The following is a 16,391-nucleotide window of genomic DNA, read 5'->3' as shown; positions in this document are numbered from 1 at the left end:
TGTAGAGACACTCTCGTGCCTAGCATCATTTTATAGACAGACAGTCAATACATAAGCTATCTTACGTTTTGTTTTTTGCTGAATCAGGTCCAGAGTAACAATTATTTTGTTCTCCTTTACAATTGTGTACTGGAAATAACATTAAACAATCTTGAATTTGCCCACATTAGCACTGTTCTTCTATTCTTTGCCTATTTAAGACCATAAGACGTAGGAGCAGAATTAGGCCATTTGGCGCATCAAAACTCTTCCACCATTGTATCATAGCTGATTGATTATTCTTCTCAATCCCATTCTCCTGCCTTCTCCATGTAAACTTTGACACCCTTGTAAATCAAGAACCTATCACCTCTGCTTTAAATCTACTCAATGACTTGGCCTCCACAGCTGAGTCCATTTAAATGCTGCTTAAACCTAGTGAGTGTACCTGTTTCCACCACCTTCTCTGGCAGCGTGTTATAGAAATCAACCACTCAATGTACAACAAAACTTGCCATTCACCTTCTCTGCCACCTTGGTTTTCATGCCCCAATTGTGCAGAAAAAGATTTTGACTGTTCAGTGTATCATAATCTTAACTACTACTTTCATTCCAGGAAAACCGTTGAGGAAACCTTTCAATGTCAAGTTTAAGTTTATTGTCATTTCAACTGTACACAATGAATACAGGCAAATAATATTCCTCTGGACCAAGGTGCACAACATAGTACATATAACTCACACAAAGTAATATTACCAGAAATTAATTAACAAATAATAAGGTGCATTTATGACACGCGTAGGAAAGTAAACTATCTCACTACTTTTTAATTCCGTTTTTTCCCTCTATATCACGTATTTCATTGTACTGCTGCTATAAAGTTAATAAATTTCATGATGTATGCTGGTGATATTAAATATAATTCTGAGTATTAACACTACTGGCATTTCGTGTATGGTGAGACCTGGGTCATGGCCGGGGGTTCGGTAGTGTCACAGCCTGGGGAAAGAAGCTGTTTCCCATCCTAAGAGTCCTTGTCCGAATCCAATGGTACCTCATGCCTGATGGTGGGGCGGGGGGCTCAGAGATTGGATGGGAGGGGTAATTGAAAATGCTAAGGCCGTGCGTGTGCAGTGCTCCTGATAAAAATCTCAGATGGGTGGAAGAGAGATTCCGATGATCCTCACAATTCTTTATAGGGGCTCGTTGTCTAGGGCTTTTCTTTTTGGACCAAAGGAAGATGAGGGGAGACCTGATAGAGATGTGCAAGATGATGAGGCATTGATCAAGTGGACAGCCAGAGACTTTTTCCTGGGGGGGGAGCGCGGGGGAGGCTGATGCAAGGGAGCATAACTTTCTAAGGTGACCGGAGGAAATTGTAGGAGGGGCTGGCAGAGGTTTTTTTTTAAACAAAGAGTGGTGGTGCATGGAACACCCTACCGGGGATGGTGGTAGAGGCAGATACATTGGGGCCATTTAATGGACGCTGAGATGAGCACATGGATGAAAGAAAAATGGAGGATTGATTCCAAGGGAGGGAAGATTTGGATTGATCTTAGAGTAGGTTAAAGTGTCGGCACAACACTTGGGCTGAGGGGCCTTGTTCTATGTTCTAAAATAAACCTAGCCTATCCGGTTTGTCCTGCAAGCACTCTCCATTGCAACAGCATCCTGTGGTGTGGCAATCAGAACTGCACATGTTGCTTCTCCAAGTGTGGTCAAACCAATGTTTTGTAAAGTTGCAATGTGACATCCCAATTCTCAGATTTGTTTCTTCATAATTTTGCAGTAATTTTACCATAAATTATTGATGCTGAGCAGCCTGTGACTTGGTGCTTAAGGTCTTTCAACTCATTTATTGACAGGATCTTGCATCCATTTGACATCCCTGCGTGCCCTTGATTACTTGCAATGTAATTATAGAGACTGCAGACACTATACTGGAGGAACTCAGTGGGTGGAGCAGCATCTGTGGGAGGAAAGGAGTTGTAGACATCTCACATCAAGACCCTGCATCAAGTATGTGAAAGAGCCAGAGAGATTTTGAGGGACTTGATATAGGTCGCCAGCTGAAACGTAAATTTCTTTCCTCCTACAGATGCTGCTTGACCTGCTGAGAACCCCCAACAGACTGTTGCTCTAGATTTTAGCATTTGTAATCTCTATTTCAGAGACCCACCCTGCGCCCAATGTCTGGAATTGCCTTTGTGTTCAGAGTGGGATAGAAAGATTTGAGATTGAATGTGTTTTGACAATGGTCTGATAGTTCTGATGACGGAGGGGAAGAAGCTGTTCCTAAAACATTTGGTGTGGGTCTTCAGGCTCCTGTACCTCCTCCCTGATGGTAGCGATGAGAAGAACCTGGGTGGGGTGGATCTTTCATGGGATGCTGCCTTCCTGAAGCATTATCAAAAGCAGGGTGGGTTGTGCCTGTGATGGAGCTGGCTGAGTCTACAACCTTCTGCAGCCTCTTGCAATCCTGCACATTGGAGCCTTGGTCGATGAGGTGCCCAAGGATCTCTGTGCCTCCCCGGATTAGAACCAAGCTTATGGCATCATCCTTCATTTGGCATGTGTTTCCCTTCCTAATGTTGCTGTCTTTTATCCTCAGATATTTGTCCTCCTCTTCATCTTTGTCAAGCGCCAGATCATGAGGTTCGCCATGAAATCCCGGAGAGGCCCCCATGTCCCCATTGGGCACAACGCGCCCAAGGTTAGTATTTGACCAGTGCAGGGCAGGTGGCACACGGACTCCTGTCCACACTGCTGTGTAACCTGATAGTAAACTTCATGGGATGAGCAAGGCTAATTTCCTCAACACTGTCGGCATTGGTACACGGATCTTGCTCCCAGCAGCTCTGATGGGCAGGAGCCATTGTTGGCATGTTGAACAAGGGAATCCTGAAGTAGGCACTCTACTCCAAGCTGTGTTGTAGCAATCAATCAGTAAAAATCCTTCAGTAATGTTCCCAAGGCTCTGGGGTGCTCTCTTCCCACTGCTGCCATCGGGAAGTAGGTACAGCAGCCTTGGTCTCGCACCACCAAGTTCAAGAACAATTATTACGCTGCAACCATCAGGCTCCTGAACCAGTGTGGATAACTTTACTCACTTCAACCCTGAACTGATTCCACAACCTACGGACTCTGTTTCAAGGACTCTACAGCTCATGGTCTCTGTATTATCAAGAACATGAGTTTGTCGTCTTTGGCACATTGTTTTTTTTTGACGGTCTTTGTGTGTAGTTTCTGATTGATACAATTTCTTTGTTTTGCTGTGAATGCCTACAAGAAAATGATTCTTTGTGTAGTATACAGTGAAATATGCATATTTCAATAATAAATTTACTTTGAACTTTAGTTGGTGATTAAGAATGGGGTTCAGCCATGATTTGAGGCTGAGTTTCATGGGGAGGCGGTCAGGAGAATGTTGGGATTCTGGAGAGAGTGACCCAGAGGGTTGGATGAGCTGAGGCAGAATTTTGACCCCAGGCCTTTAGAAGCCTTTTCATGCCCACCCCCTGGAATGGCTACCCTGTCATGTTTAATGATTGGACTGTGAAGTGGCATTAAGGTTTTGACAGGAGCTTCTTATAGTTGTCCTTCAGAAGAAGAGTAATGTTCTCTTATCCTTTCTGATTTAATTTTTGTATCTATGTCCATTACATTTTAATAAGACCATAAACAGGAGCAGGTGGAGGCCATTTGACCCCTGAGCCTCCTGTACTATTCCATAATGTTGCAGCTGTTCCAGAGTTAGTTTGAGCCCCAGAGTCTTTCTCTCCTGAGATCTGCGTGTTTCAGCATTAAGTATATTTGATGACTTGTTTCCACCATTTTGTTAGGTAGAGACTTCCAAAAAATCATTAAACTCCAAGGGAAGAAATTCCTCCTCACCTCCATCATAAGTGGGTGACCCCTTGAATCAAAGTGCTTGTTTCTGCACTGCTGCAAGTTTTATTTTTATGTTACTTATCTAGAGATGCATCAACGAGCCCAATTACACTTGTGACCAATTAACCTACTAACCCATACATCTTGAACTGTGGGAGGAAACTGGATCACCCAGAGGAAACCCACAGGGTCACAAGGAGAATGTACAAACTCCTTACAGACAGTGGCGGGAATTGAACCCGTGTTGCTGGCATTGTAATAGTGTTACACTACTGTGCCACCCCCTTTCTGTAGTTGTGCCAATATGAAGAGTACTGCATTCCAAACTCAACAGGCTGCATATTGCTAAAATGTGTCTACCGAGAGCAACGTAACCTTGGGCTAACTTTGCTGCTCTTGTTTCCATGTGACTCAAAAGGACCTGAGAGAGGAGATAGACCGGAGACTCCTAAAGGTCCAGGATCTCGACTATGAGCCGCAGCTACTTGATGAAGATGATGTGCGCTTGCTGCAGCTGCAGGACCCAAGAACCCAAGGTAGTCCACGGGGGAGACTACAGGCAGGAATATAGAAGCATGAGGGAACCAAGAACCCAAGGTTGTCCAAGGGGTGTGGGGGAAGACTACTGGCAGGAATACAGAGGCATGAGGGACCTGATAAGCCAAGGTCATCCATGGGGTGGTGGGGGGGGGATTACAGGTAGAAGTACAGAGGTATGAGGGACCGGAGAACCCAAGGTAGTCTGCAGTGGAGGTAACACACGGGAATAAAGAGGCACAAGAGACTGGTATCTGGATCAACCAATGATCTGCTCAAGGTACTAAGCTCCCGCCAGCAGAATGTTTGTTGCTATGGGCACTAGTAATGCATTGCCTAAAACAGTACAAGGAGTGGAGGAGACCTGGAGCCACTTGACCACCACCTTGATCGAAGAAAGTTGGGGAAGATGTTCCTAAGCTCTAGGCTATCAGCTGAAGGCATGAGCACTGGTGGTGGATCCAGGCAATCCTGGCTGTGTAGGTTCGGGTTTGATTTGCCCACAGTAGTCAAAGTATGGTAGTAGATGGAGCATATTCTACCTGGAGGTCGGTGACTGGTGGTGTTCCACAGGGATATGTTCTGGGACCCTGCTGTTGGTGAATTTTATGAATGACATGGATGAGGAAGTGGACGGATGGGTTAGTAAGTTTACAGATGACACGGAGGTTGGTGATGCTGTGGATAGTATAGAAAGTTGATGTAGTTTACAACAGGACATTGATGGAATGCAGAACTAGACTGAGAAGTGGCCAGAAGAAGTTCAATCTAGGAAGGTGTGAAGTGATTGACTGTGGAAGGTTCAACTTCAAGGTGGAGTAAGGGTTAATGTCAGGATTCTTAGCGTAGAGGAACAGAGGGATCTTGGGATCCACGTCCACAGATCCCTTAAAGTTGCTGCACAAGGTGATAGGGTGCTGAAGAAGGCATGTGGTGTGTTAGTCTTCGTTGGTCTGGAGATTGAGTTTAAGTGGCATGAAGTAATATTGCAGTTCTTTTAATCCCTGGTTAGACCACACTTGGAGTATGGTGTTCAGTTCTGGTCGAGGGAGGGAAAGGATAAGATCAACACAATATCATGGGTCAAATGGCCTGTACTATGCTGTACTTTATGTTCTGTTGTAGAGGGTAACAGAGCTACCAGGAGGAGAATGCAGAGAGTGTGAGTTCTGCTGGAAGTTGCGCAGATGTTGGGTTGGTGGGGGGGGAGGAAAGACCTGTGGTGGGAGAGCAAGCACAGTCGGGAGTGATGGGACTGGCCAAAGTTAAGGCAACAGGACTGTTTTGCTTCTAGAGGCTCTGTTCATTTTGTACAAACGTCACTTGATGTTTGTAAGCTGCTTTTGTTTTTCTTTACATCATTAATTTGGGTTTCAACTTGGAGCAAACACAGTGATACATGATTCGCCCTATGTTCGCCCTTGAAACAGCAATCTGAACAGTGTACACTACAATGTCAACTTCTGACCCTAAGAACGTCATCACCGAGTCCTGGAAGTCGGGTCAGAACGTGGCACATTGATTGTGTCTTCATGACACTCAAGCAAAGCCACAATGAGCATAGCTGCAGCTCGAGCCCAAAATAGAGCTGAAGCAGCAAGAATGAGAGCAGCGTATGCTAAGTGTGAAGCTAAAATGCTAATTGAGAAAGCTTATTTAGATATGGAAGAAAATTTATGTAGAAGCTGTATTGAGTGTGCTCAAGGAGGAGCGTGAAGCTGAGGCTGCCTTAGCAGATGCAAAGGTGTCTGGAGCAGCAGCTGACTTGGACATGGTGGTCGTCTGTCTGGGAAGCTGACTGAAGAACCAACCATTGGTGCAAGACCACTAATACGACATGGTTGTTCAACAGAAGGTGAAGTCAAAGCAGCAGACAAAGATGAGAACGAGCTTCCGGGCACGTTTCACACCAAATTGTTCCCCAGTCCTCCTCCTGAACTTGTATCCTCTGCTTCAGATTCAAACCAAATCACCCAACTTGGAAACGTGGGTGCTCACCACTTAATAAGTGCAAATGAGTGCGTTAGTGTCTCGACTTTCAACAGAGCCAACTCACAACCCTCACTCGCTGCACCACAATGTTTGAGTTGCTGAGACTGGCCAGAGAAGCCCTGAGACAGAGTCAGTCCAAATGTGGACAAAACAGTCACCTGGAGAGTGGTGGAGAATCTGGCGAGGGTAGCAAGGAGAACTGGAGAAGCAGTAACAATATTGCAGAATGCAAATGGATACACTGAACCAACCTATTGACACATCAGTAGAATTAGACCCAGATACAGCTGTAAATTTGGGCCAGCATCTTGGGTTCTACCGATTCTAGTGTACCCACAGCACGGAGCCAGCTGAGTATCCATCAGCTGTAGCTACCCCCTGGGCACTCTAGAGACATGTCCTGGAACATCAGAAGCTACTGGAAGCAGAGCTGGTGGATTTGTCCTGGATTCAATAGAAGGGGAGGTCTGCTTACCCCTGCCAACTCTCATTGACTGTGACCATATTCCCAACAACCGGGATGAACTCTCAACTCCTAAAGCAGTACATGGTCATTCATACATCTTAAGAACACAGCTGACAGGATTTTCTCCTCCCCACCCCCCGCCACAGACTCTTCTGCTGAGATTCTCCCATTGTTTGGCAGAGGCACCATTTGTGCACACAAAGATGTCTGCAAAGGAAGCATCACAAAGCAGGAGTCTCTTCCAATCCGAATTACTTCAGTGAACTCTGTCCCTTTCTTGACTCGGAGGGGCGACAGTGAGTTGGAGGGCATATTAAGAGAGCACAATTCCCTTCAGAGGTACCTTGCCCAACTGTCGTTCTGAATGGGTACTACGTCATCGGTCTGCTCATCAGACATTATTGCAAGCATGTCATAAAGGACGACATTTTTGAAACGAGAGCTGTGCAGTAAGACTGTTTCAAGACCAGTCTCTAAGACTGTCCATTCTTTTGCTAAAGACGTAATGAAATGATCACTTGACTTTTAGCTTCAGTAGTTAAATTTGACATTGTGAATGTCTGGCAGGGAGTGTTCTGCCTTTAGAGGCATTGTTTATTTTGTATGCAGTTCCTGGTTCATTTTGTACAAACGTCACTTTCTGTTGGTAAGCTGTTTTTTACATTTCCTACATGGGTTTATTTGGATTTTGATTTGGAACCATACACGGTAGAAAGATGTACATCTCCATCTACTCTTTATCTGGTGGCTTTGAAACAGCAATATCTGAAAGTCTGAAGCTTTCTCAATATTGGTAAACATTTAGTACATGTACTTTGAAGGAAGTATTCTGTTTATCATTCATCACTATGAAGCTATTGTCGCACCACGAGTTCATTCTCATCCATGGCGTGGCTATAGAATGTTGCATGTTTCTATTACCTTGTTTAACCGGATCGTGAGAATAATCAATAATATTGGTATATTCAGGCGCATGACTATTCTGTATTGAATCTAATGCATGGTTTACTTAACTTTCTGCAGTTTCACAAAGTTTTCTCATTTAAACTCTGAAGAAAGCTTAGACTCGGGTGACTATTTGAGAAGGTGTTTAACTCCCTGTCTAGCTTTGTACGCAATGCAGTGCAAGGGCAGTAGAAGGACAGCTCAAGTTTTACCAGGATTAGATAGTATGAGCTACAAGGAGAACTTGAGTTCTTTTCTCTGGTGTTCCAGAAATGGCGGGGAGACCTGATGTGTTTATATAATTACACAATGCACAGCTGAGGTAGACATTCAGAACCACTGGATAAATGTCCAGTACTAGAGGACGTGTATTTAAAGTGAGATGAAGTTTAAAGAAATAATTCCATCTCTGTGCAAAAGGGATGTCCTTGCACTCTGAGGCTGTGCTCTGGTCTTAGACTCTACCACTACTGGAAACATCATCTCTACGTCTCCTCTACCTAGGCTTTTCAGTATTCAGTAGGTTTTCTTTGAGTGAGTACTGCTCCAGAGCCTTCAAACACTCCTCATATGTTAACTCTTTCATTCCTGTGAATAACCTCTGGACCCTGTCCAATGTCAGCACATCCATCCTTGGATATTGGGCCTAAAACTACTCTCAATACTGCAAATGTATTCTCTCCAATGCCTTATAAAGCCAGGGCATTACATCTTCCTTGCTTTTATAGTCTAAACTGCTCAAAATATATGCTAACTTTGATTTGCCTCCCTTTCTACTATCCCCCAAAGACAGGTGGATTTGTGCATTTATTGGACCAGTATAACTTGCCCCCAAGGTATTGGTGAGTGTTAGAATCAAGAGGAATTCAAGGAAATGTGGAATTCAGTGGTGCAATTCACTGTTTCAATGTGGATATGACAAATAAAAGTGATCTTTAAATGTGAAGAGAATAGTGCATGGCTATTCAAATTGCTTCTGAAAGGTCAGCACAGACTCGGTGGGCTGAAGAACCAGTTTCCATTCCTGTCCAGAGATGTGTAATAATGAGGTGTTCCTTCACAGCTCCCTTACTGAATAGCACACCTGTTTCTGTACTGTGATACAGTGTTATCCAGAGGCAAATTATCTGCAAAGATGAGAAGCTGTTAATTGCTGAGGGATATTTGAAAGAACGTGGCTGCAATGACTGACACTCCTCTCCATTACTGTCCGCAGGTCGCTATAACTACTTGTACAGGATGAAGGCTCTGGATGCCATCCGGCACATTGGTGAGTGCAGGCAAAGGTTGTATTTCTAGGCAGCACCCTCTTTACTAGAAGATGCTTCAAAGATTATAAGATTTCACAATGCAGTTGCTGTTGTCAAGTGGAAACAGCACTGACTGTGTGTACATAATAATAAAAAAAAGCACAGGATCCTGCAGATGCTGGAAATCCAGAGCAACACAGGCAAAATGCTGGAGGAACTCAGCAGGTCAGGCAGCATCTTTGGAGAAGAATAAACAGTCAACGTTTCAGAATCTGGCAAAAGGTCTTGGCTGGAAACATTAACTGTTTATTTCTCAAAATAGATGCTGCCTGGCCTGCAGATTTCCTCCAGTGTTTTGAGGGTTGCTCCACCAAGAATTTAAGCAGCTTGTGTTTTCTATTTCTGATTTCCAACCTTTAACGTCTGAAATTTCAACCATTTGGTCATGATCCTCCAAGTGTAAACCTGCTGAATCCTATTTTGAAGCCTTGTTTTATTTTTAATTTTTGTATTTGAAAATTACTTTGACCGTTTTGTCATCATCCCTCGACTGGCTAGGCATACAGCATTACACACAAAATGCTGGAGGAACTCTGGATATCAGGCAGCATCTATTGAGAGGAATAAACATTTAATGTTTCAGGCTGAAACCCTTTATCAGGACTAGAAAGGAAGAGGGACGGGCTAAAAATAGGTGTGAGGGTGGTGCACTAGCTGGCATGTGACAAGTAAACCCAGGTGAGGGGGTAGATGAGTGGGTGGGAGTGTGTGGATGAAGTGAGAATCTGGGAGGTGATAGGTGAAAGAGGTAAAGTGCTGAAGAAGGAATCTGACATTGGAGCATGGAGAAAGGGAAGGAGGAGGGAAACCACAAAGAAGTGAAGAGAAGGCATGAGAGGGGAACCAGAATGGGGAATAGAAAAAGGTAGAAGGAAAGGGAAGAAGAAAGAATTTACGGGAACTTAGAGAAACCAATGTTCGTGCTATCAGGTTGGTGGCTACCCAGACAGGATATGAGGTGTTGCTCCTCCAACCTGAGTGTGGCCTCATCGTGGCCGTAGAGGAGGCCATGAACTGACACTGACTGGGAGAACTTGCCTTATTCAGTTGACGGAGTGAAACAGTCCCCCATTCTATGTTGGGTCTCACCAATGTAGAGGAGGCTACACCAAGAGCACCATTGTGTATAGCAAGATCACAAAACTGTTGATCATGAGCAGGCTGCTTGTCTCTTACACTGGGCAGGAGAATATGCATCTGATGTGATAGTAAGTCACAATCAATGCAAAATTGAGGATCTGAATGGCCTTTCATTTCTACAGCTGAGGAATAAATGGAATAGCAGGAGGAACAGCCATGCTCCTGTTCAATTACTTCTGACAGGGGCCCACTTTAATGTCTCTTCTAAAGGAAAAGTGGTTTTCTGCTTGTTCTGCACCTTTGTGTAGGTCTCGTGTCTGTGGAGTCTTGGGACTGGGGGGTAGATTTGAGTTGCGCCTTTCAAGAGTGAGGTTAGGAGGGAATTCTACCTGTAGAGAGTGGAGGGGAATTTGGGTGAGTACTTCATGCCTTGACAATCTATCAACCTCTGCCTTAAATATACATAAATACCTGGCTTCAACAGCTGCCTGTGGCAACAAGTTCCCCAGATTCATCACTCTAGCTAGAAATTCCCAAGGCAAGTGCAGTAAGGGGACTGCATTGCTTTGGAAACTGCTGGCACCCCACTTTCTTTCACCCCAGTCTTTTGGTCTCGTCAGGTCAGCAAGCACTGCTTGACTGGCTGAGTCTCTTGAAATGAGATTGGGGTTGATTTGAGGAAAGAAGTGGGATAGTGGGGGCAGTCTAAAGTGGGGCTGGTATGGAGAGATTTCTCAGGGAGCAGGGGCATTGGCCTTTGCCCCTATGGTGCAGTGATATAGTGCGGAACGGGCCCTTCCAGCCCAACCCACCAATTTAACATTAGCATAATCACAGGACCAATTAACCTACTAACCCATACGTCTGTAGGCTGTGGGAGGAAACCCATGCATTCATGATGTGAACATACAAACTGCTTACAGGGGACACTGCAATTGAACTCCAAATTCCAGTGCCCGAACTGCAGTAGTATTGCGTTACTGGTACGCTACTGTGGTCATACTGAAGATTCTGCCGTTTTCCCCACACAGATATTCCACTCAGCCAAGGCTCCGATCACGGCAAACGTTTGACTGGAAGGAGTTTCCATACCTTCCTGCTGGAGCTGCGAGAAGGCAACTCGCCCTACCGAGGGGTCCGCAAGAACCTCATCGACAAGCTGATAGATGGCTATGAAGCAGCACGATATGGGACAGCGGTAAGTAGGTTTGAAGGGATCACTGATGGGCTGAATGGTAGCACATTGTGTCGTGCCTGGACTTTCAGTCTCAGTTAAGATGTTAAACCTCCAAGAGGACCACGATCTTGTCATGGTTTAGAGACTTGCATGTCTCAATGGCCCAGAGAGCTATGTTGGCCGGAGTCAGGGCTTTAAGCTTTGGCTCTCGGTAAGGTAACCCATGCCAAACAGGTCAAAGGGTAGAGGTCAGGCTATGAGTGACCCACCTGTTCTCCAGTGCTAACAACCCTGTCTGGTTAAACAAAATTGTTACGGAAACAGCAACAAAAAAATCCTTTTCTGTCTGAGCGCAACGGTATTCTTGAGTCTCCACCTGGACTTAATTGACTGACTGCGTGATGAAGGAAGCTCAAAACACCACCAGAGATGGAGGACCTTCATTGCTGCCCTAAATGCCAGCGGCATAATGGACGGTAAGTAAGGAAGGTGTTAAAGACAGGCAGAGTTTATTGGGGAATGTAAGCATTATAATTAAAAAAGGAAACAATGTTGTTTAAATAGAGACTTCAGTACAGTACAAAGGGATTTGGGTGTCTGTACATAAAATACAAACAGTTAGTACATAGCTACTAATGCATTGGAAGGTAAGTAGACCATCAGTCATTGCTGTGATGGAGTGCACCAGTGTGAATTGACTTCTTACAATCACTTTGCACAGAAACAGGCCCTTCGGCCCAACTGGTCTCTACTGACCAAGTTGTAGCAATTTGTCAGCATTTGGCTCAGAATCTAAGCTTTTTCCAATCCAGGTAGCTCCAACTGTCTTTTAGAAGTTAATATTGTACTTGCCTCAACCTTTATCTCTGGCAGCATACCACATACCACCCTTTTGTGTGTTTTTTAAATTGCCCTTCAGGTTCTTATTAAATTCTTCCCATCTCACCTTAACCCTGTGCCCTCTAATTCTTGATTCTACCTATCACCTCCCAGCTTCTCACTTCATTTTCTCCCCCCCCCCCCCCAACCTGGCTTCGTCTATCACCTTTCAGCTTGTATTCCTTGCCCTCTCCTGACCTTTTTGTTTTTGCTTCATTCCCCCTTCCTTTCCAGTCCTGATGAAGGTTCTCAGGCCGAAGTGTTGACTGTTTATTTTCCACAGACGCTGCCTCACCTGAGTTCCTCCAGCATTTTGTACAATGTGATACTATTGAGAAACAGACTGAGTGCAGTCAACATACATCAAAGTTGCTGGTGAACGCAGCAGGCCAAGCAGCATCTGTAGGAAGAAGTGCAGTCGACGTTTCAGGCCGAGACCCTTCGTCAGGACTAACTGAAGGAAGAGTGCAGTCAACCTCTTTAAGATCACCACTCTGTCTCCTGTGCTCTGCTGCATTTGATGATACTGATCCAGAGGTTCTTTGGAAATCAAGAATGAAGCATAAAACTTGGTGGTTACAACCATTTAATGAGGTGTTCATGAGAAAGAAAATAACACTAACCAACTCTACTGTAAGGAAGAGGGAAAAATGAACAAGAGCGAAGAAATCATAGTCATATTATACAAACTGGACAGTTAGCATGGTAGAGTAGTGGTCAGCACTACGCTTTACAGTACCAGTGACCTGGGTTCAGTTCCCATCACTGTCAGGAGGAGTTTGTATGTTCTCCCCATGAGCACGTGGGTTTCCTCTGGGTGCTCAGGTTTCCTCCCACATTCTGGTTAGGTCAATTATCCCGTGATTAGGCGAGGATAAAGTCGGAGATTGCTGGGGGCACAGGTCAGAGGGCAGGAGGGGCCTGTTCTACGCTGCATCTCAATAAGTAATAATGAGACATTCCACTGTAAGGAGTAACCTATGAAGTAGTTAGGTCAGCAGTATGACAGCAGCTGCAGAGAATCAGCTACAGTACAATTACTGGAAATTCACTGAACAATTTCACACACATAGGTGATAATAAAAAATATAAGCAAGCATAAGAAAAGTTTTTTAAAAATACCACTTTTACACTCCAGCAAATCTTTTTTTTGACGTGTGCCTGCATGCGTGCGTCCGTAATGTCTTTTTTTTCATGGCTTTTACAAGGCGTTGAGCAAGAGATGCGCCTCTCCTCACACAGACATTTTCACAGTATTTTTCCCTTTGTTTTACGAGGTTGAGTTGCGATCTCGACACTCAACCTGGCACAGGTGGAAAGCGTACTCGGGAGCGGACCCGACTGGTTTCGAACCTGGGAACCTCCTCTCCCGGGTCCAGCGCTGATGTCATTGTGCCACCAGCCGGCCCCATACGCTCCAACAAATATAACATCACCTCTCAACTCGTTTGCTCCGAGGAATAAAGTTGAGCCTATCCAACCTCTCCTTATAATTTGGCAGCAAATCATTCCTGCGCTGTTTCCAGATTAATAATATTCTTTCTATATAGCAAGGTGATAAAACTCAACACAATAAGTCATAGAACGCTACAGTACATTTGGCCCATCTAGTCCATGCTGAACTACTATTCTGCCCAGTCCCGTTGACCTACACCTGGACCATACCCCTGCACTTAACCAAACTTATTTTAAAAGTTGCAATTGAACATGCATCTTCTGCTGGCAGCTCGTTCCACATTTACACTGCCCTCTGAGTGAAGCCGTTTGTCCTCATGTTCCCCTTAAACCAAATATAGAGGAATGTCCATTTAAAATAGAGGAGGAATTCCTTTAACCAGATGATGGCTATCAGTGGAATCCATTGCCACAGACGGCGGGGAGGCCAAGTCATTGAGTATATTTAAAACAGAGGTTAAGGGGTTCTTGGCTAGTCGTTACAGGGAGAATGTTGACAGGTAATAAATTAGCCCTGATAGAATGGTGCAATAGATGGGCCAAGAGGCCTCATTCTGCTGCTGTCTTATGCCTTACAAATCAAAAAACTATTAACCTCCACTTTAAATATACCCAATTACAACCCCCCCCCCCCAAGCTGTGACAATGAATTACACAGATTAACCACTGACTACAGAACATCCTCATCCCTGTTCTAAAGGGAGGTCTTTCACTGTCCTAGACTGCCTACTACTGCAAACTTTCTCTACATGTCCACTCCATGTAGGCCTTTCAATATTTGCTAGGCTTCAATGAGGAACACCCCCCCCCCCCCATTCTGCTAAACTCTAGAGCAGGGGTCCCCAACCTTTTTTGCACCGCGGACTGGTTTAATATTGACAATATTCTTGCGGACTGGCGGTGGGGGGGGGTTGCGGGGGGTGTTCAAGTAGGGTTAAACTCACCTCAACATGTCTTTTACAGTTAGGGTTGCCAACTTTCTTAAGGGACAGAAGTAGCAGTCAAATCCTGGGACACTTTACCCCTGGAAAGACTACCATGACCATGAAGCCTTGCACGGGCACCTGTGTGCGCATGCGCGTACGTGCTGAATTTTTTCCCCACTTATCGGTTTTGCCTTCATTTTCCTGACTACTGTACATACATTATTTTTACTTTATATAGGCTGTGTATTTATCATATCATTCCTGCTTTTACTATATGTTAGTGTTATTTATTTTCGGTTATATGTGTTATTTGGTATGATTTGTTAGGTTATTTTTTGGTCTGGGAACGCTCAAATTTTTTCCATATAAATTAATGGTAATTGCTGCTTCGCTTCACGCCATTTCAGCACGAAAGGTTTCATAGGAACACTGTACCTTAGCAGGGGAAATACGGGACAAACCAATATATGGGATGTCCCAGCATATACGGGACAGTTGGCAACCCTATGTTCAAGTTCAACAGTGCATGGCAGGGAATGAGGAAAGGTGCAACTGACTCGTATCGTTTCCTCACGGCCCAGTAGCACATGCTTTGCGGCCCGGTACTGGTCCACGGCCCGGTGGTTGGGAACCGCTGCTGTAGAGAGTACAGAGCCATCAAACACTCATATTTTCCGCCCTTTCATACCTGAGATCATTATTTTAATCCATCTCTGCACTTTCTCCAATGCCAACACATTTTATCTTAGATATGGAGCCCAAGACTGCTCACAGTATTCCAATTGTGATATGACCAATGCCTTATAAAGCCTCAACATTAAATCTTTGCTTTTATATTCCGGTCCCCTCTAATGAGTGCTGACATTGCATTTGCCTTTTGCATTCTCCTAGACATTGAAAGAGCTAGCAAGTGTTCATGTATCTGATTTTTTTTTCCCCCCCTGTTGCAGGCCTTTGGAAAAGCAGAGTATCAGAAGTACCAGCATGCAGTGAACGAGCTGGCCTCCATGTGAGTATGTGTGGATTCCCTCTAATCTCTACAACCACTGACACTTTCTCTACCCCTTTGTGTTAATTTGTGAACATTGTGTATTCTATGCTGCTGCAAGTTTTTCATTGCACCTATCTAATAGTGGCCACTGAGTGTATCTTTGTGGTCTTCTGTTGCTGTAACCCATCCGCTTCAAGCTTCAACATGTGCGTGCAGCCACTCTTCTGCACACCACTGTTGTAATGCATGGTTATTTGAGTTACTGTCACCTTCCTGTCAGCTTGAACCAGCCAAGCCATTCTCCTTTGACCTCTCTAATTAACAAAGGTGTTTTCACTGTAGAGCTGCCACTTTTTTTTGGTTTTTGAACTATTCTATGTAAACTGTAAAGACTGTTGTAGATGAAAATCCCAGGGGATCAGCAGTTTCTGAGATGGTCAAACCACCCCGTCTAGCACCATGGTCAAAGTCACTCAGATCACATTTCTGATGTTTGGACTGAAGAATAACTGAACCTCTTGACCATGTCTGCATGCTCTGATGCATTGAGTTGCTGCCACATGATTGGATATTTGCATTAACGAGCATTTGTACCTACTAGAGTTGCCAGGGAGTATATGTACTTGTGCATAAAACAGTGAACTGGACTTTGGGTAACATACACAAAATGCTGGAGGAACTCAGCAAGACAGGCAGTTTCTGTGGCTCTCCCCAGCACCCCTGTGGTGGCGGGTGGTTTGGGGTGGTCTTGATTTGGCCCTGG

At 44.6% G+C, this 16,391-nt stretch overlaps 1 protein-coding gene across 4 annotated transcripts in view; it reads left to right on the top strand.

The window, feature by feature from the left end:
- c2h1orf43 (chromosome 2 C1orf43 homolog) overlaps positions 1 to 16,391 on the top strand; it is a 46,140-nt gene that overhangs the window by 2,606 nt on the left and 27,143 nt on the right. For all 4 annotated transcript variants that reach the window (XM_063041731.1, XM_063041732.1, XM_063041730.1 and 1 more), the window contains exons 2-6: positions 2,591 to 2,692; positions 4,289 to 4,406; positions 9,027 to 9,080; positions 11,232 to 11,398; positions 15,588 to 15,646. In XM_063041731.1, the coding sequence (XP_062897801.1) occupies positions 2,591 to 2,692; positions 4,289 to 4,406; positions 9,027 to 9,080; positions 11,232 to 11,398; positions 15,588 to 15,646 (500 nt within the window). The remainder of the gene's footprint in view (positions 1 to 2,590; positions 2,693 to 4,288; positions 4,407 to 9,026; positions 9,081 to 11,231; positions 11,399 to 15,587; positions 15,647 to 16,391) is intronic.

The sequence above is a fragment of the Mobula hypostoma genome, chromosome 2, assembly GCF_963921235.1.
Source record: "Mobula hypostoma chromosome 2, sMobHyp1.1, whole genome shotgun sequence".
In the NCBI taxonomy this organism is placed as follows: domain Eukaryota; kingdom Metazoa; phylum Chordata; class Chondrichthyes; order Myliobatiformes; family Myliobatidae; genus Mobula; species Mobula hypostoma.
This window is presented reverse-complemented; position numbering and strand designations above follow the sequence as displayed.